The sequence below is a fragment of the Musa acuminata genome, chromosome BXJ1-4 (assembly GCF_036884655.1).
Source record: "Musa acuminata AAA Group cultivar baxijiao chromosome BXJ1-4, Cavendish_Baxijiao_AAA, whole genome shotgun sequence".
In the NCBI taxonomy this organism is placed as follows: domain Eukaryota; kingdom Viridiplantae; phylum Streptophyta; class Magnoliopsida; order Zingiberales; family Musaceae; genus Musa; species Musa acuminata.
Genome location: NC_088330.1, coordinates 32,692,260 through 32,719,565, shown reverse-complemented (window position 1 = coordinate 32,719,565; position 27,306 = coordinate 32,692,260). Strand labels below are relative to the sequence as shown.

At 38.2% G+C, this 27,306-nt stretch overlaps 2 protein-coding genes and 1 long non-coding RNA gene across 5 annotated transcripts; 2 read left to right on the top strand and 1 right to left on the bottom strand.

Moving 5' to 3' along the window:
• Positions 1-3,520: 3,520 nt before the first annotated feature.
• On the top strand, positions 3,521-4,153 carry LOC135672529 (protein SMALL AUXIN UP-REGULATED RNA 12-like). The gene has a single exon (XM_065181016.1). The coding sequence runs from the start codon at positions 3,536-3,538 to the stop codon at positions 3,956-3,958; it is 423 nt and encodes a 140-aa protein (XP_065037088.1). The 5' UTR covers positions 3,521-3,535; the 3' UTR covers positions 3,959-4,153.
• A 6,957-nt stretch (positions 4,154-11,110) lies between these two features.
• On the bottom strand, positions 11,111-20,577 carry LOC135653585 (filament-like plant protein 4). Of its 3 annotated transcripts, none has more exons than XM_065175464.1 (7): positions 20,178-20,577; positions 18,845-18,894; positions 17,908-18,058; positions 16,785-16,962; positions 13,467-15,918; positions 13,222-13,276; positions 11,111-11,997 (listed from the first exon to the last, which is right to left on the bottom strand). In XM_065175464.1, exons 3-7 carry the CDS (start codon positions 18,019-18,021, stop codon positions 11,542-11,544), a joined length of 3,255 nt encoding a protein of 1,084 aa, XP_065031536.1. In that variant the 5' UTR covers positions 18,022-18,058; positions 18,845-18,894; positions 20,178-20,577; the 3' UTR covers positions 11,111-11,541. The 3 variants fall into 3 exon arrangements, with proteins under 3 accessions (XP_065031536.1, XP_065031535.1, XP_065031532.1); XM_065175463.1 differs by having other exon boundaries at positions 17,908-18,040; XM_065175460.1 differs by having other exon boundaries at positions 17,908-18,033.
• Positions 20,578-24,497: 3,920 nt separating this feature from the next.
• Positions 24,498-25,797, top strand: LOC135672528 (uncharacterized). Its single transcript, XR_010513004.1, has 2 exons — positions 24,498-25,398; positions 25,484-25,797. It is a non-coding gene; the product is annotated as an uncharacterized LOC135672528 (long non-coding RNA).
• Positions 25,798-27,306: the final 1,509 nt, after the last annotated feature.

Here is a 27,306-nt window from a genome sequence, read left to right as displayed (position 1 = left end):
TTATATATGATCGTAATGGGATAAAATATTTTATGAAATATTCTATAGGTATGTAGCCTCTAATCGCCTCCAACAGCTTTCCCTTGGCCTCTTGTCCACATGGGTGATTGGGGGGGGGGGTAGCCAATCATCGTTTGTTTTAGGCCCTTACGCATATGGGCAAACAGGTAAAGGGTAACTTTCATCTTCTCCTTTCATCCTGAATGTCATGTGAAGGTTACATATTAGATGATGATTAGTTGACGGTATCCTCTCTATCATTTGTCCCCTCTCCCAAAGGCATGCTTTGGGGCTCTTGCAAGAGGAGTCTGAAATCCGACATTTAATTAATCCAACACGTCAAGCTTATACCTCTTTGATCCATTATTAACTTGATGGCATGTTTAGTTCATCTGACATGAGTTCATTTGAGACTCTAGTCCATCGTGCCCCTCATATCGTTCGGCATGAGTTTGTTAAGCGCATCCATCCAAGATCATCTCCCTTACCATTGCTGATGGCAATCCATTATTGAACTATCTCTCGTATCATTGAGGGACACACATTAGTCTGATGAGGTCGAGTCTTCTAACCTCCCCATCTCTTCTTGACCTTGATGCATAAGCAGATGTGGAGGTCAAGTTTCTCGACCTCTTCATCTTTAGCAAAGGCAGGATCAAGCTTTCTGACCTCCATACCTTGAGTAGGGGCGGGAGTTGGACTTCTCAACCTCTATGCCTCAAGCAAAAGGGAGGGTTGGGCTTAAGACATGGAGGTCAAAAAATCTGACCTCGTCTAACTAATGTGCATCCCTCGACGATATAAGGGATAGGTTGACAATGGATCGCCACCAACAACATTAGGAAAGATGATTCCAAATAAACGCACTAGATGAACTCACGATGTAAGTGGCATGATGGACTAAACGTGTCGAACAAACTCATGCCAGATGAACTAAATGTTTCATCAAGTCGATAATAAATCGAAGAGGTATAAGTTTAACGTGTCAGATAAATTAGACATCATAATTGGACCTCTCTTACAAGAATCTCAAAGCATATCTTGGGGGGGGACAAATAATAGAGAGTACATTGTTAGATAATTATCATCAGACATGTAACTATCACGTTTTGTCTAGAGTGAAAGGAAAAGACAAAAGTCACCCTCTACTCTTCTTTCCACATGATCAAGGATGATTATTGACTACGCCGCCTATGTAGGCAAACTTTATTACTCGTATAATAACTCATTAACTAACTCACATGTTTTAATAAGTATAACAAATATTAATGTTAGCAATTGAAATGAGAGATGCATAAAATAATAGTCATCCATTTATAGCCACGATTAACATATAAAAGATATTAGCCACTGATATAAATGTCTTGAAATCAAATATTGTGTTCACGATAAAATAATTTCAGTACCATTACGAATAATCCGACATCTTTTACAAATTCAAATGGAGCAATCAAGACATTAAGTTTATTTTTTCATATCATTAATGGAAACAAGTCTTTGGCTTTATGTAATGTAGCACAAATTTGTTTTGTCTAATCTTTGTCAAATCAAGATTAGATTAGGAAACGTTGCCATTAATGGATTTAATATTAATTAAATTATATTAATAGAATTAATATTAATTAAATTATCTTTCAAATTTAGTTTTACCATTGATATTAGAACCATTTATAGTTCCAGAGACTTAGTTCCAGAGACTTAAATAAGACCTTTGAAGCGTAAGATACTAAACCTCATCCAATAAATTATTTGAATGTGCTAGCCTGTGGCTTATAAAGATTTTGTCATATTATCATAAGATCGATATAGACTATGAAATTAAGAAAATAATATATAATATGTTAAAATATTAAATCAAACTTTATAATTAGATATAATCTTGATTAATGAGTCTTAGTCAAGATAGAAGTTACTATGATAGTTGGGGTTAAAGGTTTAAGTTTACTCCAATATAAATAAAAGGATCATAAAATGATTCAGACAACAATCAAGAAGAGCGATAAGGTAGAACATAAGAGATGGTAAGTTTTACTGTTTAATACGAGTTTTTATTTCTGAAGTTTTTCTTGTTTCTATCGTCACTCTTTTATGATTTCTTGATGTTAACGATCTTTCTCAAAAATATTTCTAACATAATATTCTTAATATTAAAACCATTAGTTTCTCGGCAAAGAACATATTACAAAATACTTCTATTTTCTTAAATAAAAATGTTTAATGGACTCATATTTTTGAAGAAAGATGGGTGTTTGTGAGCCATGCTGAATTCCGTAGAACTTGTTGTTCTTGGGAACTCGGTTATTGTAGATTGAAATATACAGCACTTAGAACATTAAATATCAAGCCAAGTTTGAAACCGAGAGCACAACGTCGATCTTCCAGCGGCAGTTGGATCAAACCCACCCCAGATTTATTATGGGTTGGTGGGACGGGTGACCACACTGTCCATGGCCAGTAATTAATGACGTGCAAGACTGCAGGTCGAATACGTACGTCGATAGTACTTTGCATGTGCTGAGAGCAGCAACTGTCACACCCCGTTCTTAATTCCCATCACAGGAGGGAGTTGAAAGGACCGACAGAGAATTAACTGCCTCGTCCGCCATGGGAATGGAGAACAGACAGTCCAGGCAAGTGGAATCACTGTGTCGCCAGAGGAAGCTCTTTGGGAAGTTGCACCGCCTGTTATTGGTGCCCCAAAGACCACATCCTTCAATCTGGCTCGGGAATTAATGAACTGGTTTATTGAATCAGATGAAACCACTGAAAGCAGTAAGAAGATGAGAGTTCCATCGTTAACTGTAAATAGCTGCATGTCTTGATGACAGAATCTTTAGCAGCTGCTGCCGGTGCAATAAAAGAAAATATTTTTGGTGCAGAGATGGGCAAAGGCTTTCTTGGAAACTGATGTCAACTACCAGACAGGTAGGATTGAATGCTGGTAGGCGGGACAGGCAGAAGAAAGAGGTACATGTGGTACAGTGAGCCATGGAGTTTCACACTGCAATCGATTTGGGAGTTGGCTGTCGTCCATGAGTTTTACATTGTTCATTCATGTCCGGCAAGTGGCCAATCTGGGGCTCTGAGATCTGGCACAAACATCGCAGATGATAGGTGATCTTGAAGGTCCGCACCTGACAGGAGAGGGACATCACGTTGTTGGTAAAAATGGAGAGACTACTATCCAACAATGAAGTGATCAACTTGTCAACGATTATGCTACAAGCAACAATGGATCCTATCTGTTTCCTACGTGAATGAATGATCATCTTTGTGACAGATACTGGAACGTAAAAACTACTCATGACTCGGATGCAAATTTCAGGGAACTCTGTCACAGTGATGGCAGTGAGACGGTAGGAGGAGGTGGAGGACCAGTTTGTCCTTGACAAGGACGACAAGGTGATGTCAATGGACCAGCGTCGCGTGTTAGTGTCGAAGCACACGGTCCAACGCGCCCGTGGTCCTTCCGACTTTTCCTGCCCCCATCCACATGCTCTTGTTCCTCTCGCCCGCCCCACTTGTGTCCTATATAATGCGCCACCGACTTCGTCTGCTAAACCCACGGCCAAGCAGAGCAACAGAGACAGCCTTGTGGCCTCTGCTTCCGCTCTCAAATCCCCTGTATTTGGAACTTGCAAGTGACGGCTGTGAGGAGATGGCGATTCGGAGGTCGAACAACAAGCTGCCGCAGGCCGCGGGCATCAAGCAGATACTGAAGAGGTGCTCGAGCCTGGGGAGGAAGCAGCAGCCGGTGGACGTGCCCAAGGGCCACTTCGCGGTGTACGTGGGCGAGAGCCGGAGCCGGTTCATCGTGCCCATATCTTACCTCACCCACCCTGAGTTCCAGAGCCTGCTGCGGCAGGCCGAGGAGGAGTTCGGCTTCGACCACGACATGGGCCTCACCATCCCGTGCGAGGAGGTCGTCTTCCGCTCCCTCACCTCCATGCTCCGATGAAGCGGCCTCCGCCTCCGCCTGCGCCGCCCATTTGTAACTTCCTTCGTTCGTTGGTCCCTTTTTTGCCGCCATTGACGGCGGTTCCTTGGACTGCAGCTGTTTGACTCGAAACCCACAGCCCGGTGGGTTGGATTTGTACATCTCGGAGCGGCTGTGCCGCTCTGTAAGGACTAATTAATTTACTTGCAAGGATCAGAGGGTGTCGCTTCCCCTGTTTATATACTGCGTTTTGTCCATCTGGCTGCTTCTTTGAATGATCGATTCCATCATTTGTTTTCTGAGATGAGACGTCCAACTTGGATTCACTTCATCCTTATCAGAAACAAGCAAGGCATATTAAGTATAAGACATCACAATGGATGAGATGGAGTGCATTAATGATAACTGTAGGCTGTCGAAGCTGTACTGTGTGTCAATCACAGAGCAAGAATCTACTGACAGAGAGAGGAGAAAGATGACCTCTTTCTTTACCACAAATCTTGCATGCTTTGGGATCATGAAAGAGCCAAATTTATTAAGCAAAAGGCAATGCATAAGTACAACGAATTGCTTGTCTCGTCCTCTCTCTCTCTCTCTCTCTCTCTCTCTCTCTCTCTCTCTCTCTCTGTGTTGATTACTCGAAAGGATTAGAATGGCGTCCATTTGGTACACTCGTACAAGTGTGTCCTGTACAACGCTGCTTTCATTCCCTTTCTATTCCTGCTTATTTCTGGCTGGGCCTCAATTGTTTCAGCCAAGGAATCCCTTCACGCCTCTTTAGCTTTCATCCACAAGTCTCCTCCTGTCAGCTTTCCTCTCCAACTCATCATTTACGTGATCAGCTATCCCATCACATCAATTTGTGACACGTACAGTGAAGTTCTCTATCACAACAGCTTATACATCTGTCTTTATTGGATGTTTCTTAGTCTTCTCACCTTGGAAGAGCTTGTGAGGTGACATGATGTGATATTGCACAATTCTGGAGGGCCTGCACAAAATGAGCCCCATGCATTAGGTACGTGAAAGATTGGCCAACCCAATTAAGCTTTTGTGGAATGCTGCACAAATTCTTAGCCTTCGTCTTAACCCCTCTCCACATCAACCAAATCCTGCCCCAAGTCAAAGAGAGTCTCTGGTGGAGGATACTATTCTGTCACAGTATGCATCCTTTCATGAAATTTTGTTGACTCATACTGTGAAGTTCCATAAACTGGACTCCTGTTCAACCCCTTTAAGATATCAGAATTATGCCTGAAAGACTCAGAATAGTCACACTCTCGAAAGCAGAAATGACCATCAAACTTATCAAAAAGAGACTACAGGGCTGCGGTGCAAAGGCAAGAAGGTCCGATAGATAGGAGGGTGGCATCCGCATGGTGTGAGCCTAGAGCTGTGCAACGGTGCAAGAGCATTGGGTCCTCCAAATCTAATGAGTGGCTGCAGATTACCTATCAAATCTGGTACTGCACTCTGAGACGTCTTTTCTGGTGTTAGTGCAGCCTTAGCTGGCTGGCTTCAATGACTTGGGACACGCAATGTCTGCAGCCCCAGCATCAACGAGTATGACAGTGCTGGAAATAGACCGTCTTGAGTTAGGTGACTGCCATGGATGCAAACTTTTAGCTGGTCTCAGACAATTTGAGCTCATGAACTCGTTCCTGTACTGCATCATAAAATTGTGCTGCTCTTTCTAGGGGTTTTTTGGTTTGTAGATGTTGAAGCATCTACGAGCAGAGGAGGTGAAGGTCCATCAAACGTGCTCGTGCGAAGCCTCTAAAATTCCACATCTTGTTAGCAGGCATGGAAGAGGGAGCTTCCAATGTGGATCCGATACCAGGCAAGAAAGGTCCACAGGGGAAGGAACCCATGTGTTGAGAGTGAAGTGCCAGAGGATAATAGCCTCCCAAATCGAATGAATGGCTGCAGAGGCTTAACACATCAAGTCCATTCTGAGGGATCCCCAAGAGGTCCCTCTCGTGCCCTACAGCCTTAGCTGGCTCATCCAAAGTTCTCGGACAGGCCATGTCCTTGTTCCAACCTCAAGCATGCGATGCCGGAGGTTGACCTTATCCTACTGCGTAGGGGCGGCGTGGAGCTTCTGTTGCGCCGGGTATAGTAACCCTCCGGCGAGTATAATGACGCCGTGTCGGTGAAATACATAGTTGCGTTGCGACTGCTGTGTTGGAGATGCTTGTGGTAAGGGCACGCATCGAGTAGATGCTTGGGAATGGCGGAATAAGGAACTGATAAAAATAAAATATTATGATATAATTAAAAGAGAATGTGTGTAATAAAAAAATTAAAAATAACATTAAACAAGAGGTAAAACTAAGAATACTCATAAAATATTCTCAAATACATATATTTTTACTTTATGGATCATGATCCTATTTATAGGATTTAATGATAACTATTTCATCCTATCATATCACCCAAGATTAATTTAGGTACCCCCATGACAATAACTTATTAGATCATGGCCACTTATTAATTTAGGTACCTAAAACGTGATAACTATCTATGAATCAATTCTCTACACTCTCTTTGATTTATAGTTACACCAATTTGATTCATGAAATAAATATTCTTTTGAAATGGAAGTGACTTCGTGAGAACATCTGTAACTTATTTATTTGTACTATAAGACTTTATTATTATGACTTCGCTTATTACAGGATCTCAGATATAATGATAGTGTATCTCTATATGCTTCGTTCTTCCATGAAAGATTGGATTCTTCTTCATTGTAATTTTGGCTTTGTTGTCACAAAATATTTCGATTACTTCTTTTTATTTTTGATGAAGTTCTCTAAGAAATCTTCTAAGTCGGATTGTTTGGCAGTTGATGTTGTAACTGCATATTCTATTTATACTGTCGATAATGCAATTGTTACTTGTTTCTTTGAACTCCAAGATATAGCTCCTGATCCAAGGCTAAAAGTATTGCTTGAAGTACTCTTCCTATCATCCAAAACTCTTGACTAATCACTATTAATGAAACTAAATAATTTATATTTAAAATTATGAGAGTAACAAATGCCATAATTTGTAGTTCCAATAATATAACATAGAATTCTTTTAACATCCACAAGATGATGTTTGTTTGGATTATTATATATAAACTTGAGAAGGTAATATCTGGTCGAATATGAGTTAAATAAATCAAACCTCAAACCAAACTTCTATAATATCTTGTATTTGTCAAATATATATCATATTCAAGTTTAATTTCTAGTTTACATTCATAAGGGTTACTATAGTCTGCATACTTACTTTTTGAAATAAAATTTTCATATGATCATTGTTTCACCTCCAACCGAAGAAAATAGTATAATAGACATAGATCTAACATTTCAAACTTATTCATCATGTATTTTTTAAATTTTATAATAAAAAAATTAGATGAAGTCATATAACAATATAAAGACAAACCATAAGTATATAATGTTTACCTTACTTCTTTAAATAAAGAGTATGTTCATTATTGCTCATCTTAAATCCAGTTCGATAAAAATAATAATTAATTTTATTATATTTTGTCCTTTGAGCTTGTTTTAGTTTATAAATAGTTTTCTTTAGTTTATACATCTTTTCTTCATGTCTTTTAGCTAAAAAATCTTTGGATTGAGTAACAAAAACATATTCTTATAAATCTCTATTTAAAAATATAGATTTCATATCAAATTAATCAACAAGCTAATTCAAGTGAGTAACTAAAGCTAAGAAAGTTCTCACGGTCTTGAATCTAGCAATCAAACAAAAAGTATCATTAAAATCAATATCTTGTTGCTGTGAATATCTTTTTACTATAAGTGGAGCCTTATACTTTTAGATACTTTCATTTATATTATATTTTATTTTAAATACTTATTTCAATCCAATATCCTTTTTTTCTTTCAATAGATCCATTAACTCTAAAGTTTTATTTTCTCAATTGACTTAATTTTTTTCTTTATTATATTTCGTCATTCCTCTTTTTCAATTGCTTCCTCAAAATTTAAAATAAACAAAGTAAATGTTGAATCATAAATTTCTATTAGTGATTTAAATTTTTTTGGAAGGGTTTTATCTGACGATGAACTTGTTGGAGCAAGATTTGTCACTTGATTCTGTGAAGTGTCTAGTTTTACTATAATCTAAATTTGTTTTCACCTTCATTGGTCTCCCAATTTCAACTTACCCTTTTATCAAACATAACATTTATATTAATAATAGCTTTATCACTAACAGGATTATACTATCAATATGCTTTGAATTGTAAGGATAATCAATCAGGATGTATTATTCAGATCTTTCAATAAGCTTACGATGGTTTTACAAATTTATGAAAGCATAAGCAATATAACCAAAAATTCTTAGATGGCTTATACTTAGCTTCATATCATATCAAGTCTTAAAAGGAGTGCGAATCATAATAGCATTTGTTGATAAAATATTTAACAAATAAATTATTGTTGCAATTGCATCATCCAAAACTAATTTGGAATATGTTTTCGTTTAAGCAAACTTCTTATCATTTTAATGATAATTCGATTCTTACATTTAGTTACACTATTTTGATCTAATGTGTAGTATTATTAATTCCTAATCAATATCATTTTATTTATTAAAAAAATAAATATATTAGATAAAAATTTACCATTTTTATTTGTCCGAAGTGTCTTTATGCATCTATTACTTTGCCTTTGTACAAGTATCTTGAATTTTTAAAACTTATCAAATATTTCATATTTTAGTTTTAAAAATTATACTCAACTCACTTATGAAATGAACAGTAAATAATATAAAATATAAACTTTCATAAATAATTTTATATTCATAGATTCAAATAGATTAGTATGAATTAATTCAAGATAATTAGTTTACTCTCCATGCTTTTCCAATATGAAATGATTTCTTATTTTATTTGTCATAAATGTAACATTTACCTACATCAAGTATATTAATTTTAGATAATTTGAAAATCATTCATTTTTATTTAACAATAAACTCTTAATGCTACAAATTAAACTCATTTTTTTGAATTATAATAAGAATATATTTTTCAATATTTGAAATATCAAGTAGAAACATCTTATTTTATATCATACAAATATTTACTATAATTAAATCATATTTTTTTATCTTTAATAGTGTATGAACTATCATCAAATATAACTGAATATCCGTCATTTATCAATTGTCCAACACTTAATAAGTTATGTGATAAACTAAGAATAAAAAGAATATTATCAAGGTATTTTATTTTTCCTTGACTTTTAAATTATGAGTTTCATTAATATCTCTAAATATTGATCTTATATTTAGCATATGATTATAACATCCATTATTCAAAATTTAAATATTATTTAGAATATCATTAGCTTGTGAATGAGTCATAAATAATTTACTATTTTCTTTAATTTCCTTCCTATAACTTACTTCCTGTTCTCTTTCCAATAATTTGCCTTTATATAACCAAACCTTTTACAATAGTCATATTGAATTCTGTTATAATTCTTTTTATCATAATTTAAATTTTTTTTCATCATATCCATTAGAGTATCCTCTTCCATTTCCGATGCTAAGAAATCCTCTTCACATGTAACGATTTTTTTATCTTTCTTTTAAAATAAAAGACTCCTTGACCTAAAATATTTTTTCTTCACTTTTCTTAAGGGATTTGTTCAACCTTGGTTCATATGCTTATAATAACTCATTAATTCATCAAATGAAAAGGTAGATAAATCTTTTAACTCCTACAACAACGTGAACAAATTTTAAAGTTAAACTGATCAAAACTTTTACAACGATTATATGTTCATAAAAATGTTCACTATAAAATTTTATTTGACTAAGATTCATTAGTTTTCATGAATAAATTTTCAAACTCATAATGAAGATATGAAGTTTTACCGTAATCACTTTCGATGAGTTTTAAAATTCATTTTAACGTATTAACTAAGCTTATCTTGAGGTTGTAACTGCTGTAATTCTTGAGAAGATTATCTCATATATAACTTGTTGAATGAAGAATAATGTCTTTTTAAGTCCTTCTTTCTATTCTCCCTTTGCCTGGTTTCTTCATTTGGATTCACATATCCATTCTTTATTAAGTCTCAGATCTTGAGACTTAAATAGAGTCTTTATCTTCATACTCCAAAATTCATAGCATTTGTCCGAAAAGATGAAAATAAAGGGTTGAGATATTGAATTATCATTAAAAGTCATAATGTCCGATTCAGATTGAACCTAACTCCGATACTAGAAATGTTGGAGATAGAAGAGTAAAGAAATGATAAAAAATATAAAGCTATGATGCAATTAAAAAAGAATACTTTCAATTAAGAAAATCAAAATAGTATTAAACAAGAGTTAACTAAGAACACTTATAAAACTTTCTCAAGTACATACATTTTTTTACCTATATCTGGAAAATAGTAAATCAAGTGACCATTTTTTGTACCATAAAATATTTTTCTCAATTAACTTACTATAAAAGGTCATTCGAGCATGATAATTGCAGTCCATCATTGTTTATTAAAATTATCCTCTTTCTGTTCATCGCTCATTTAAACGTAGTAGGGATCGCATTGAAATATCCATCCTACTATTAGTATTGTTCAGCCGCAGAATAAGCATCCAAATTTCCCTTAGTTACTGAGCAAACATTCAAGCCAATCTCCAACCACATCAGACCTCTTAGTTACTGAGCAAACATTCAAGCCAATCTCCAACCACATCAGACCTTTTATGCACACGAATAGAACCGATTCAAGCATCACTAGTATTATCCACGTCAACTACTAATTGTTATCTTGGGCATATTATTACTTTCTGCTTGGCAACAGTATTGTATCCTCGAAATGTACAATACAAATAATATACAATGAATCCCCAGCAAAAGAATACCATGTACTTTCCTCTTGTTCTGCACATTCCACTTGTTCTTGTAGTATAGTTAAAAGCGGTCTCTATCTACCCAAGAGGGAGACGTGACAAAACCCTGAATATGAACTAGAAGTCAGTAAAAATAAAGCTTACAGTATTAAAGGGTCCAAATATTTCCAAATTCGTTTTGACAAATCGAAGCACACATCAAGAATGACGGGGAAGAGAGGGTCAAAAACTTTCACAATCCACAAGTGAAACTTTGATAAATCTAAAGGGCCTCTAGATTTAAGACACTGATTGACTTCATAAACCAAACTTTCATTTGAAGGAACCAGATTTTATGCCAGTCCACTGTACATCAAACAGGTTCAAAAATCACAGCTGTGTTACAATGCTTATGTTGCTTGAAAGGAATTCGTTGACTTTGCGATGACAATGTACAGAAATTTGTGTATGGAAAACCCACAACTGCCACGATAACTGTTGATCTTCATCGAGAACATGGATATTGCTAAACAAGTTGCAAGGCAAAAAAAAGCTTCAAGGCGCATGCATTGATTGCAAGAAATTAGTAATTACCATCGCAAACAAGCACAACCCACTTAAGGCTCAAAACTGCAACTGCTCGGCTCTGAAGTCTGAAGATAACTATGCACTCATTTTTCCATCACGCTAAATTTCAGGATATCCTTCAAGAGAAAAGTTATCTTAAAAACTTTAACTAATGATCAATTTCTCCCTTTTGAGAAAAACCTGCTGAAACCACGTCCATGCTTCTCAGTCAAAGCATTAGGAAAAGTAGAAGAGGATGACCGGGAAGGCCTATGCTTCTGGTGCTTTGAGTTGATAGGTGATTTGGGAAAAGAACTTGCTTCGGCATCAGATGGGCTAATCTGAGAGTTGTATCCATCCAAGGGGGATTCGCCACCAGCTCTTGGTGTGATAAAAGCAGCTGCCCTTTCTGTTTCAGACACTGAATGCCTTGCCTTATACATGTTTTGGGCGCTAAAATCACTAGCGTCTAGCACATCTTCCAAATAGCTGAAGTTCATGAGATGTCTACTATTTGGAAAGGTATCTGATTGTTCTGCTGATGGACGAAAGGCTTGCAATTGCCTGCCAAGCAGAAGTATGGTCTCCTGACACTCTGCAAGCTTCTCTGCAGCTGCTGCTATCTCTTTCTCCTGTCACAGGACATACGATGGTTCTTAAAGTTAAATAGAAGAACTAGAAGTTCATCACCATCTGAATCTACGATTAATGCAATTATTTCATTTTATTTAACATGTAACAAAAACTAGTTAAGTCCAATGTGTTTCCAACAATTTGTACAATATTGATGTCTAGATAGCTAAAAATGAAGAAAAGACAAAATACTATGATAAAGGAACAAAGAGTAGGCAAATTCAACTTGTAGGACCTACAGAAAGAACAAAATACTATGATAAAGGAACAAAGAGTAGGCAAGTTCAACTTGTAGGACCTACAGAAAGCACGTGTTTGGTTAGATTATAATTTACCGTGTCTTCAAACTCAAAAAAGAACAATGAACATTTTAGTTGTCCCAGATATCACACAATGCTGCTCTCAGCACAAGGTTCAAACAATGAATTTAATGCATATGTAGCCAGAAAACACCTTATTGGAACACGTAACAACATAATTATTTGTCATTATAAGGGGTTGCATTTATGATCTTCCAACATATATTGCTTATTATTCTATCATTGAAAACCTAAATATTCAACAAATAATTATCAACAAAGAATAGTGATAAATATCCTATTCATGAATATGAATAAGTCAACTAAATCAAGCAACCTTCACAAATATTCACATTTCACACAACCCTGTGAAGGGTGTTTATTCGCTGTTGTCCAATGTATCGGCTTGTTCATGCAACACAGATTTGAACTATTTATAGATCTTAGATGACAACTAAAGTAACAAATAAGCAATGATGCAGCTGCCTTTCTAAAAATCATTAAGGCAGATACATGAGACAGTTTTGAAAAGTTTGATTGCGAAGTAAATTTCGTTAGCAAAGTTTATATGATGAGTATAACAGATACCAGTAACTTCTGTAACCTAGGTTCCACTGAACTGTGATAAATTGATTTTTAAGAATGACCTTGATCCTTTTCAGTACTTAATTAAGGTTTCAAAATTCAATTGTACAGGTTAAGACGGACTAGGATTTACCCATCACACCAAATTCCAATATCCATACATATAGTTCAATACTACATCAATATCATTCATTTCAATTTTTGTTTTCATCATTCAAAGCCAGTATTGGATTAAGAATTAAATCCATGTGGTCATTCTCAACAATCTAGAGAAAAAAAAAATCAAAAAGTATAGACACAAAAAAAAAGTACACAATGCGATCAAGGAATGCACATTACCTGTTTTGCCTCGGTATCAATGTCAGCGTCTGAGCACATTTTGGACTTTTCATTCCTTCATTTACAAAAGCAAAAGAAAAAGATATCAGGAAACAGAGCTAACATATGTATCCATATATATGTGTGAATATATATACACATACATACATACATATACGACACCAACTAAACAAATGCCAACTCCAACATGCAACCAGCCTATTCTAAATTATGATATTTAGCAAAGACCATATACTATAGCTAACCTCTCAAACTGCTCTTGAAGATCTCTTAATTTGGTCAAATCATCCTGATGAATTTGCCTTTCTTCCAGAAGCTCATTTTTCAATGTTTGTACTTCTGTACGCAGCAGGTTTATTTCAGCATCTAATTGCTGTGCTCGTGATTCCAGTAACTTATAGGACTCAGCCATACACTTCAATTGTGTTTCAGACAAGCTGTTTGATTTTTGGCTAGCAGCCAACTGGGATCTAAGATCTGCCAAATTTTGTTCAGTTTCAACTAGCTGAAGTTTTGTCTCTTCCAACAATTTGCTGCAAGTAGACAATTCTAATTGCATGTTTTCTTTCTCCAACCTCATCTCTTCAAAATCCTTCACAGATAATTTATGCATTGTGTTCCTTTGTTCAAAGCTGTCGCTGGTAGGCCCTTCAATATCTGGATGAGAGGAAGACTGAGATAAAGCCATAGACCTTCCAGAAAATGTCTCATTTCTTGGATCCTGATGAGCCACTCTGTTTTCAAGTAATGTTACCTTGTCTATGCAATCTGAGATATTGTTATCCCATTCTTTGCCAATATTAAAGGTCATCTTAAAGCCCATCTTACCGGCTTCAGAAAATATATGGGATAAAATAGGTATAAAATCATTCAAGCTTTTCCCATTATACAGTACATCTTCAACATAAGAAGAGAACTGCTGGATTTTCTCATTTAGTCCTTGAACATCAGATTGCCTATCTTGTGGTCCTAAGGATTCCTTACCTATAGAAATAACAAAATCTTGAACCTCAGATATCGCATTCCTCAACTGTAGACCTAATTCATGCTTATCATCAGCATATGAAACTTTGTCGTGCTTAAAAGAAAAGCCAATATTAGTAGCTTTGTCCGTGTCATCATCACAAGCTTTTTGTTGACAAGGAGCATCTATAGAATAATTTTCTTTAATGATGCAGCTTACAGAATTCTGAGGCAACTCTTCTTGTGTTTCCTGCAGGATGCGTCTTATATCCTCCAAAACTCTACCAATATCAACTTCCTGATCCAGCAACTTAAAAGTAGAAACTATTCTTGTCTGAAGTTTTCTCAACAGAGAACTGAGTTTACTCATCGCAAGTTCTCCTTCAGAATGTTTTTTATTGGCACAAGGCAGAGTTTCTGCCTTCTCTGATGTAAACTGCTGTCCTTTACTAGTACTATCCAGAATATCAGCTAGTAACATGCCACCAGCATTTTCAGTTTTCATCTTATCAAGCACACCTCCAGGAATGGTAATTGTTCCATTGGACTCTGTTGACATACAAGCTAACCTCTCCATCTCCAGAAAATCATCCATAAGTTCCAAATTTTTTGAATTGTCTGTATTCTTGTGCTTCACGGTGTCCTTTTCTTTTCTGAATTGCGAGAGTTCCAACATTAATGCTGCAGACCATGATTCAGAATAACTCTCTGCCTCGTCAATTCCATCTTCAGACATGGATGTCAAGCTTGGTGGGTTGCTTTCGTTTTGGCTTAAATTGGTATCAGATGAGATGTCAAAAGTTGGATTTGATGATATCTTCTGTTGGTTCAGGGTCAGCATCTGTGCTTCAACACTTCGAAGCTTGCTTGCAGTTTTAGCATACATGTTTCTCGAAGCCTGTAACTCACTGTTACGTTTTGACAAAGCCTCTTTTAACATCTTTGTTTCTTCCTCAATTGTTAATAAACGTGCTGTAAGAAACTCATTCTCCTTGTGCATAGTGTGGATGCTTTCAGAGGCAAAATCAGCAGCAGGTGTTGAAATGTAAGGAGGGCTAGGATTCTTGGCAGGTGATCGTCGTAATCTAGTCTCCCCATGATCACGGCCTAAATTTTCAACTTCTAGTTTCATTTGTGCTAATGCAGCAGGCCCAGGCAGCTTTTTCCTAACAAGACCACGCAATCTTTGGCATTCAGCTTCTAGTTTTGACATTTTCTTTACATCCTCCAAATGCTGTCTGTTCGCTGCATCAGCAGATTTTATGCTCATATTTTTCTCTTCACTCCGAATTTCAAGCTCCTTAGAAATAACATGTAGCTCATATTGCATTGAATTAATTTCTTTTTCACATGACAGAATATTGTTATTTAGCACTTCGATCTCACAATCAGCTTGCATCTTCTCATCAGTAATTTTCATCAGAATATCTGAACGTTCTTGAAGAGATCTTGAAAGAGCTGAATTTTCAGCAGAAGCTCTAAGCAGTTCCTGCTCAAAATAATCTAGTTTTGCCTCTAGCTCTGCTTTGAGCTTTTCCCATTGCTTAGTTTTGGCGAAGACTACATCGTGTAATTTTTGCTCACTTTCTTCTTTCACATTTCTTATCTGCTTCATGCACTCCTTCAGGGCACCATCAAGATGAGATGCCCGTTCTTCAGCTGTAAGCTTTAACAGTGTGACAGATTCAAGTTGATATTTCAGTGCAGATGATTCAGCTTCAGCTTTTTCCCAACCTAAAATAATCAAAGTAAATGTTCTTTGTAATCATTAATTCTTCAAAGAAAATTGTACAGAAAAAATAAGAATGTTCATAATCATCAATATTCAACCAACAACCTTATAGCACAATCAGTGCAATCAACTAAAACTATGAGAATCCTGTAATTGTTTAAGAACCCATAACCAGATCAATGAGCATAACACCAGTAACTCTTTCAAAATGGAGATGCATTATGCACAAATCAAGGCACTGCATTCAGAGCATATGTACGGATGCAGCTACATCTGATAATTCTAATCATATATGTAGTTCATCGAAAAAATGTATGTTTCCAACGAAGTAACTTTGAAAATTAAGTATTAAATGAGTTTATATATATAGGATAAGATGAACAATAGTCATGCAAGAACCTTTAAATGACAAGCCAAAAAGAATACACAGATTTAATGATAGAGGCCATATAGAAAAATGCAAGGCTACCCGTTTACCTGGACCAGTAAGAAATGAGACATATGTACTAGTCGGAACATAAAATGGTGCATGGAATGCCTACATTTTGGGCAGTCCGCTTTGAACCATTAAGAAAAATTAATTATGGATTATAAGAATGAATATTGAATAGTATATGGATTATAAGATTATAGACATGAATAGCAAAAGATACAGGTGAGGAAGATGGGAAATACATGACAATGTATTGACCACATAAGCAGCTGCATATGCACCATGTTCTTTGGCATATGCAAATATAACCCATTATGAGGCTACTGAGTTTTCATGAACAGGTCCCCAAAGCCACAACAGCATAAATGCCTGTAATGTCTGCATATGCAGCCACGGGAACCATTTTATAAACATAGTAACTGTACACCTTAGTACCTGAGACCGCTTCTTCAGCAACCTTAGCATGTTGCTTGACTAGATTATCCTTGGTTGTCATCTCAGTTTGTGCTGCAGATAATTTTTCTTGCAAGATCTTCACTTGGTCTTCCAATTCAGTCAGGTGGGCATATGACTCTGCAGAAATTTGTACATATTTGACAGTGCTGTTAACATCCTGCAAAGATAGAAAAGTGACTCAAGTGAGCAAACATGTGAACCACATCAAGGGGAGAGAAAATCAGGAAAGTGATAAAGATATCCTGGATCACAATATATAGGAAGGTAGAAGAAATAATGATAACCACCAAAATATATCTTTGTGGGGTTGTTCAAGAGAGAAGAGAATAAATTCCAAAACGAAAAGGCCCTCATTAGTTTGGAAGTAATGAGAATTCTAAGGATGGAAAGAAATTATATGATTTTCACATTGAAATCTCAAAGTGAAAAACGGTCATTCAACTTCAAGACTGGATAACAAAATGTCACAATAAATAAGGCGGTATTATTAAATATCACCTGCTAGCGTAGATGAGACCTTACTACTAGTGCCAGAAGATTGAGTCTGTCAGCTAAATCTTGTAATCTTGTTTAGTTGATAGTTTTTAATTGTTGTTATTATGGTAATGAAAACAGATGGCTAATTATCCTGGAATGATATCAGTGCAAAACATGGTTAGCTCAACCACTGAGTTGACCTACAAAATCCAACTATTGTTTTCTTATAAATATCCATGATTTCAATTTTCAATATTGAATCAGAGAAGTTACCTTCACACGAGGGTTGTTGCAGAATTTTACATAAAAAGGTCATAATAAGCTTTCTTAACATTTTTTTGCACTTGTACTGTTTATGACACTATAAACTAAATCCATCTTAAAATTACAAGTGGTACTTTCCTAGAAGGAATCACAATTAGTGTTATGTTTACTTTCAAGATCAAATATCAAATTTGTAAAAATCAAAAAGATGAAACAAATTTATCATCTTTGCATGACCCATTTCTGAAATTCATTTACTGATATCAACCAATTAACAATGTAAAAAATGTGTTGTCCATCATGAATATATAGACATGTTTTGATTTCAGTCAATATCAGAAAAGCACAACAAAGAACAAACCTGGTCTGCTTGATTTCCACCAGAATTAGACAAAGTGGAAGTGGATGAGTCAGTTGCAATCACTGTCTTATCAGATGATTTTTTCTTCCAAGGCCAACTTCGCCGATCCATCATCAATCAAATATCCTATAAGCTATGCCGTTGAGTCATTCTTCAGAAAATGAATTAGAAGAAAATGATAACAGAGACTAATGAGCACATTGACATAGGAATTGATGACAAAAGAGCAGCATGTTTTTTAATATGGCAAACAAAAAAAATAGAATTACTAAGAGAAGAATAAAGGCCATCACAAATTAACTTCCAGAAGAGGATTTATCAAAATATCTCAGTTATAACCAAATGCAAGTAGAAAATGAAACTATAAAATGGTGCTTCAGTTACTATATTTTAACTTTGACAACAATAAAAATGGAAAGGTAACCTGCAACAGTGTTCTGGCCATAAGTTATCTGTGTTTCGGCATAGTCTACAAAAATGTGTTGTTCAAAGATCTCAGTTGTGTTATCAAAGTCCACTAATATCTTGCTTCACAGCACTGAGCTGGTGCATCCAAAGAGTATAGTATTTGGCTAGTCTATGCACAATTTTGTTGAATGATTATTACTAGTCATGAATGTTAGGGGATAATAGAATCTTGCATCTAATTCAAACAAATAATCTTCATGAGTAACATAGAATCAAGAAAATCAGTAGGCACAGCTTTGATCTTCACAATACAATAATAGCAAATATAGCCTTTTATGTACAATATATTTTTTAAGAGATCTAGTTAATGAATGGTGTAGTTGTTGATTCTTGGTCATTATAACTACAAGGAGACAAAGAACATCATCAACCAATTAGATAAACTAATATAGAGGAAAAAACAAGGCAGAGAAGTTACAAATAAAAATTTCACTGTCAAATGGTCAATGACAATGATCACGGTGCTGACCTTTGCAGAAGCCAATTAACAGAATTCGCTGATTCTGTGAGCGCAGTGACCTGTTTACAGGAAAAGAAAAGAAAAATCTTCGTGTAAGTATGACTGTTTCAACACCCATTGGACAAGATGTGCATAGCTTGTACCAAATAGAATATGGAACAGATTCAACACAGGAATTGTAGAAATATAACAGATGGAACAGATCAATGCTGCAACAACAGTAAGAATGGATTTTAAACCACGACCAGAAGGTCAAATTATCAAACATCTAATTATCTTGTAACGGTTAAAGAACGCATAATTTTGGCAACAATATTTATGAGAGAAAGAGATTCTTGGACACTGTAAAATTGATTCTTAAACCTGAGAAGTCGTCATACATCAGATGCACTGTTCAGTAGAATTCTTGTCCTAGTCCAATTTAAGTCCCAAGCTAATAACGAAAACCATCATTGTTTCAGAGCCTTCAAATCCACAACCCGCAAGCAAGAACCAAGAGAGTGGTGGTGCATCGTGCACAAACAGGCCAAGAATTCAATGCACTGGGGCGAGTTAGTCCTTGATGCCAGGAGGAACACGAGTTAGGAGATGGAAATTAAACGTGAAGTTAAGGCGGCCACTAAAGAAGCATTCAGAGCAGACCTGGCCCAAATGTTGTTGAAATTGTTTAAAGATAGGTGGGGTAGGAGGTTCCAATGTCTCACATATACAACTAGTGAATCCAGACTGGAACCGAAGAGCAGAAACCATGCCCTGCCCAGTCTAATCTGATATGTACCACCTGGTAGAAGCAAGCTTGCTTCGAAAAGACACTAAGCATTAGCTAAAGAAGGCCAATTCATTATGCCGCTTAATTTTTTCCAATATCGACATCCCACCTGAAGCAATGACCTATCAGCTATCCTTTTGCAGTGTAGGAGTAAAGATAAGTTTCAGCATTCAGCCATACAAATTTAAAGCCTTTGATCGGGAGAAAGACCAAAAGGACAGCGAAAAAGGAGAACTCGGTAGACGACCAAAAAACTACGAGGGCAGATCAAGAATCGACGCGAACTACATTGAGACTATCAGATCCGGGCATTGTGCATCTATTGGTCAGAAATCTGAAGGGAATTCTTTTTATCACAAAGCGTCTCATGAGAAACAAGAAGGATGAGTTTGTCATCATCCAACGCCATTATCAGTCAGTGAATCGACAATCGAGAAGAACAGAATTGCAATCAGAACCATCAACCAAATTATGAGCCAAAACCAAGCACAAGAACTTCGCAGAAGGCACAACGGCAGCTGGAAAAGCCATGATTATATTGGCAGAGAAAATGCAGACATGAATAAGGCTTACCAGATGGAATGCTGGCAGCGGGATGCGAATTCTGGGATCAGATCCGGCGAAGCAAGTGGTTTTGGTCCAAAGAAACGAAAGGAAAAGGAACGAAATAAAGCAATTGTTCTTGGTTCCTATCGATCCTTCTTTTTATACTCTGTTTCGACATAGAACGAGGAAGAGGCAAATAGAGAGGGAAGAGAAGAGAACGAGGAAGGTGCGAGAAGAGAGGATCGAGGTAGTTACTGCCTTCCCTGCTCCGCCACCCTACTCCTCTCTCTTGCTCTCTGAGTTATCATGTCGCTGACGCTTCGGGCTCCTACAACAACAGCAGACAGCTGAAGAGAGAGAGAGAGAGAGAGAGGGGGGGGAGAGGAGAGAAGAGAGGGGCAGGAGAAATGGAGAGAACAAAGTGAGGTGAAAATATTGGCGTTAGGTTGCCCACTTAAAAAGCAAGACGCTGTTGCCCGAAAGGCACCCCGAAGATGCGACTTTCTTTACCTTCCCGCGGGCTCCACCGGGCCTCACATTCCCTGGTCAATCGTAACGCAGGTACATGAAGATGGCAACATATTTACGCGTAGTAAACCGATGGCAACATATTTATTATATTTTATTATCGACTTTTCACACCTCACCCGCCTTTACCTTGGAAAAAGAATTAAAAGGACGATTACTATTGGCTGCTGAAAGCCCTTCCCAAAGGCAAGTTGAGCTGTGCGTATCATCGCTGCCTTCCGAGCCGCGCCACGTCTCCGTCAGGCGGCGTTGGTGTTTCGGTGCGTTACTTATTCTATCTGTAAATTAAAAGCTCGTACTGACTGCTGTAGAGATAAGGAAAACATTCCTACCAGTTACCGGCAGACTTCCATTGCAGAATAAGCATAAATAAAAGGTAAGAGAGTCGAGAGTTACGGATTGATCGGTGGTGATTGGAGAGGAATCCGCCGACGGATGATCTGGTTGCTACGTCTTTTTGTACATGTTCTTTCTTCTATCTTTACTTTTATTATCGCGAGCGTCGGTATCAGCGGAGGCGGAGGACTCGACGGTGCGTTGACCGGCGTCGTACGATCCGATGGTGCAGAGCGGTGAGACGGGTGGAAGCAGGCGCATCCGCTGTCTCTGTCGGACAGCGAGAGATCAACACGAGGCCAACCGCTAGCTCGGTCCGACAGTAACGTATCATCACGATGGATCGTCCGATCGCCATCGGGCGATTCCCGATGGTATGTATCCGTGTGCAGTTCACGGGACAAGGTTGCTCGTAGCGGCTCATGCAGAACGAATGGAAGTTGTCGTGTGTGCTGGGCGAAGTGTGGTAGATCCTATTCAAAGCGGATCCAATCGTGGTACCGAGTGTCCGCTCCCTCGTGAGACCGTCACTTAGCATCCGCACGTGACGTTAATGGGCGGCTTGAATGCTCCATGGTTCCAACAGAGCGTTTAATCTTTGTATTCGATCAGTAGCTGGCTCCCCATCTCTCTTCTACTTCAATGTTTCTTCTGCGTCGGGCTCACCCATCACATGGCCATACGTACGAAGGGCAGACTTTTCACCCCCTCTGGGTTATACTGGAAAGTGTCGATGAAATCATAAATCGCACGTGAACAAGACGCAGAGAGTCACCGACACCAGCGCATCAACACCATTATCATCATAAGAAATTTATTCTCTCCTTCTTCTTGCTTTAGTTTCTTGAGATGTGCTCTTCGTCTTGCAGCAGCGGTTAAACAAAGCAGGGGATGGACTCGTTCTCTCCCGAGGAGGAAACCCGACGCGGAGAGCGTACGGGGATGGTCAGAAGACGAAGCTCCGTCAACTAGTGCCAGAACGCAACGCGGACACCCGGGGCGGGGGGGGACCCACGCGCCCCTCCTCGTCCTCGTTGGATCCACGGCTTCCCAGCAGTACAACTAGTTGATAGCTAATCGTCACCAGCGGGATGAACTCTGAGGCATCGGAACCAGTGAAGCCGATGAAGATGAAGAGGCAGATCGGATCGCCAGGGAATGGGTTGGGCGTCCGGATGATAAACTAATGCGTGGTGGTCGGTGTCGATGGGCGGGGGAGTGACGATAACTTCCATCAGAAGGAAGGGGCTCCTCGTTGTGCGGGCAATTATGGAGGCAGTAGAGGCCGGCAATAAGTGTGCAGGACACAGTGCAACGGCTCTTTTTTCACCTCACCATGATTAGAAGACGAGGAAGGTGGTATGGTTAGGATAACTTTTAGAAAGCTGGTTTACACGGTGATGTGGCTGTTATACGAATACGGGTACGGCTTATGTACGCCAGTAAACCCGACCGACTATTTTGGAACGAATCTAATGGATATCATATTGTATATCGAAATAAATGGCGATGATAATAATAATCGTGATGGATAGATGGGATGGGTGCTATTGGATTCATGATTTCGTTGTGGCAGGTCATGGCTTTGCATGTCCATCACTGCTACATTGTTGTAGCACAGATAACACTCCTTCACAACGACTAAGAAGCTAATTTTTTATTACCAAGAGTAACTTGATCTTCTTTCAAGTATGATTAAGATAATAATCAACTTCCAATCATATATGTATATCTGGGTAGTTTATTGATTTACGAAATAAACAAGGTAAAATTCATAAAATATTCTACCTATTGCCGATTCTAACTAGCAACTTGTCAATTTTTTTGGGATATTCATGCCTACCTAACCTACTTAACTTAGATTAATATCGTTAATCAGATGAATATTTGTATAAAAAATAGTACTTGATATAAATACGAAACGATTTAAGTACTTAAATAGTTAGTCTAATTTACATGATATATTCCTCATCTTCCCTAACTAAAATGTTGCTTAGATGAACCAACAGTACATATGTTCTCTCTCCTCACAAGATAGAGAAGTAGCTCATCTCAGAAGTTTGACTTCCGCATTAATAAATAAGATTTATAATGGTCGGAGCGGTTAGTTGAGCTAATAAAGAGGTGTCCAAACTCTTTAACTGAGAGAAAATATAATTTTTTATAATGGTAAACGGTGAAAGCCAATTTTGAGGATCATTCAAATTTTTAATTTTTTATTAATAGATCTCGTACGTCATCATCAAAAATAATATTTTAAGTTTTAAAAATATATGATATAAAGTTTGAAAATTATAATATTTGATAAATTAATTCATCATCATCAAATCAATATTTAATTTTATAATTATTACTAACCAGTGTCTATAGGCATCAGCGTAATGGTAGGAATAAGCGAGAGAAAGGTTAAATTTGTAGTCACATACAATAAAAATCAAACTATTTATTTCGATGCTGATCCACACGCTACACGATGGGAGCTTTTGGGTTTCATAGTTATCAATCACCATACAAATGTCTGGCTAATTTGGCTCAATCCCAATCGTTATCTCCAAATTGTCGCAGTGCCTTGTACGAGCAAATGAAACGTAAATGTGCATCTGTCCCAGACGACAGCTCGCGTCCGCCGCTCCCTGCTGTAGTGATGTTTGCTCGTGCCGCGACGCGGATCGGCACGCGCTTGTTCGGACATGTGTTGGCTCGATGAAGGCGCCACTCGAGATGTGATGTCTTCAACGTCATGCGTGACGTGTTCGTGGATATTTTAGTACGTTTTTGTGGGGAAAACACGATTGTGGTTATTACCACAGAACAGCTCGACTTTATGTATCGAGGCCGAGGAATGTAACATCTAGCAGACCAATTTGCGTGGAATATCCAATTGTTAATGCTTTAGTGTAACACCGAATGAGATTAGCTCCCCACAACTATGTTTTGGATTATATATGGTCTTTCTTTCCGTATGATTCAACAATTTGCTTGCTTTTGCAACAACACAGAGAGGAAAATGACAGAATTAGCTCCACAGTCGAGCTTTTTCATGGCGGAGGTCTCTCCGGAGACACACGCTCGTGGCTAACCTTTGGAAGCAAGTCAAGCTGCTGGCGTTGGATGTCAGATTCAGCTACCAACAAGCACCAACGATGTAGGTGGGAAGGGCATGGTGACCTTGTCACATTTGGACTTGAAATGTTCTGGAGCTAAAAGAGACGCAGGTTCCTCATTTCAGCATGCTGTCCTCCTTTTGGACTCACTCTGAAACAGTGAACGAGTCCGATCACACAATGGTGGAGCTCGAAGATGATGAGCACCCCCTAACAAAGAATCACCGACAAGTGAAAAGAATGTTTCGAGTCCTTGCCGCACACACAATGAAGCAAACAGGTGGTGGGTGGTCCTGGGGATGAGGGTACATCTCAGCTGGTGGTGATTTGAATAGGAGATCTCAGGCCCCCCCCATCTCCTCTAATATGGAATGCGTGCATTACAAACCATTCCTCGTGTAACAGATGAGAGGATGACAGAGCTATTCCACAAGTCGAATGCTTCCCCATGATTTAATCGAGTCGAAACGTTTTGTAGAATGGAAGACCGGTTGGATCGAGTCGGTGTGTCGGTGTCGATGATCGAGGATTATTGGACATGAAAGCTCTTATTGGACCCGAATCCGAAACGACTCGGTCGAATGCGTCTGGGCTCGTACAAATCGAGCAGAAGCACAAGGAAGCGACGATGAAGCCGACACTCAACACCTCACGTTTCTATTTATCTCATAATTAAGTAATAAATCGGAAAAAAAAAACCGAAGGAAGAAAACTTATGGTGGAGACGGCTCGACTCAGAAGAATCTAGATTCCTGACGGGCCCCACAACCATCTTCTTGCACGGTGACCACGCGCGTCCTCTACGTTTAAAAAGCGACGGCTATGATGAATACTGATTTTAAACGTAGTGGGATTTCTATTTGCCAAAAGCGACGGGTTCCTTCCAACGGCGTCGAACCCAAGCAGAACAGGTCCTCCACACACGCGGCGCCGTCTCATTGGCCCCGGTGACCGAGGTATGCGTTGACGGCGCCCTCGGCTGGGCGCGCCGGAACCGAACGCACAGTTCGATTCGATTTATTTCCCTGGTCACGGACGACGGCGCGGGGATATTCACTCGGGCAGGAGGCCGTATAAAGCAGGAGGGAGAGAAGGGGAAGGACGACGCCACAAAAAGTTCTTCGTCGACGGAGCGGGAGATCTCGATTCCTGATCTCGGCGTGGAGATGAAGAAGGCTGGGGTCTTCGCCGCCTCCCTCGCGGCCGTCTCTTCCGCTGCTCTCTCCACCACCAACCCCTCCTCCTCGATCTCCACCTCCACCTCCTCCTCCTCTAAAGAGGTATGAATCCCTAGCCCTTATCGCATGATCGTCAACAGGGAAGTGAAATAAATGATTGATTGGTTGGTGATGGATGGCTCCATAGGGATTGGGATCGTCGAGGAAGCAGGACGCTGCCGGATCAGGATCAAGGAGGGACTCGGAAGACAAGTTCGCGCCGAGATTCGACGGGCTTAGGTTCATCGAGACGCTGGTAACGGCGCATCGGTGATTCTCGAGTCTCTTGCCGATGCTTCACCCTCTTATCACCGATCGATTTCTGCCACGGCGGTGGTTCTCTTCCTGATATAATTATGATTTAGTATTGGTGGTCTGCAAGCTCTGTTACGCACGAGCCGTGTGTGATTTTAACTTCTTGTATATTAATTAATTAATTAATTATTCTTGTATCTCGATTAATATCTTGCATTTTTTTAGTGGCATTACCTTATTAGTCTTACCTTAAGATTTCACACTACGAAATAAAGCGGAGACACACTAAACCCAATTCTGTTGTGTTGTACTGAAACTCGACACGGGAAGAAATTTCAATCTGAACTATTATTATTTTCCCAGTTGACAATTCCGATTGCATTTGTACGATAAGATTTTCCACCACGGTTGCTATTGATCATTTACGGGCTTCATCTGTTGTGTTTTTGGGGCTATTGAGGGGAGAAGGTTTTTTTCACCAAAAGAAAAATCTAAAGATTAATGATCCTTTTTACTGTAATTTGTATTTTTGATTGCGACGTCTCTAAAATAAAGCTTTTAAAGCTGCGTATCCTCGAGGAGATCAAAGATCGGTGATGCCGTGTTGCGTGACGGTGACGCATTAATTCACCGATCGGGTCTGATACAAAACATGTTTTTGGTAGCGTTAGGGGAAAAGCTAATCCGAGCATTCAAAAATGCTCTTGACAGGGAACATTATAACAGTTGGTGTGTCAAGGGTTTATTTGAGTTAAAAATATCGAGAAAAATATCGAATATGTGAAAGAAACACACGTCAATATTTCCCTTTTACTTGTTTGTGTAATTAAAAAATAATATATTAACACCAAATATAAAGTAACAGTGAGGCCAATCACCCAAATAAATATTAGTTAATATTGAGTTAAAAAGACTAATTTAATTATGACTTCCGTCTCCACCAAGTAAAAAAATGGATAAGGAAAAGGAAAGAAAGAATCAAAAGAAGTCACCAATATTCTAAAAACATCCACAGAAGAACAGAGGAGCAAATTAAATATGCCGATTGTTGCAGAGATGGAAGAACATTTTTCTTGTGCTTGATGGAGCACCGAATCACATTCTCCAAATAGAAAAGTGGCAAACCGATCACTGGAATAAATATAAAATATGAGGTCAAATAACATGATTAGATCGGAAGATATAATGATTACTAAAGTCCAACACTAACATCTTACTTGAAATAAAATATTTTTTAGACTCAATCTACTATAAAAGTTAATATAATCGCGCATCCCACTTGGTTCTTATCCTCTTATCGGTCAACTATTAGGCAGGCACTCGAGTCACCCCGGGATCGAGTCGAACTTATTGAGATATTACCATCGATTATCTAAACCAACACAGCATCGTGTCGTATTGCACAACCTTTCTACGTAGAAGGCATGTCAATCACGGATCTAACAAGCTGAAGCAAAGCATTTTACTGAGGATGTGCAAATTCGTGCAGTGATTCTCTTTTATGGTGCAACGTGAACACTCGAGAAAACTACGTAGCTTGACTTGGTTACATAACGCAATACCTTTGTGCCTCGCCTCCTCTTCTTTCCGTAGGAGCACAAACGGGGACCGCTCCTCTTCTTCTTCGCACTAACTATGCTCAAGCGCACGCTGGTGAGTTGTGATGAAAAGAGAAAGAACGGAGCACAGCTGCCATAAATTCTTGTACGAGACATC

Bases quoted from the DNA above. Each gene is read 5' to 3' on its own strand.
- LOC135653585 (XM_065175464.1), bottom strand. From the start codon at position 18,021: ATGATGGATCGGCGAAGTTGGCCTTGGAAGAAAAAATCATCTGATAAG. The intron at 13,277-13,466 runs GTTAGCTATAGT...TTGTAAATGAAG, and splicing joins CTTCAAGAGCAGTTTGAGAG to GAATGAAAAGTCCAAAATGT. The intron at 11,998-13,221 runs GTAATGTGCATT...GTCCTGTGACAG, and splicing joins TTGATACCGAGGCAAAACAG to GAGAAAGAGATAGCAGCAGC.
- LOC135672529 (XM_065181016.1), top strand. From the start codon at position 3,536: ATGCGCCACCGACTTCGTCTGCTAAACCCACGGCCAAGCAGAGCAACA.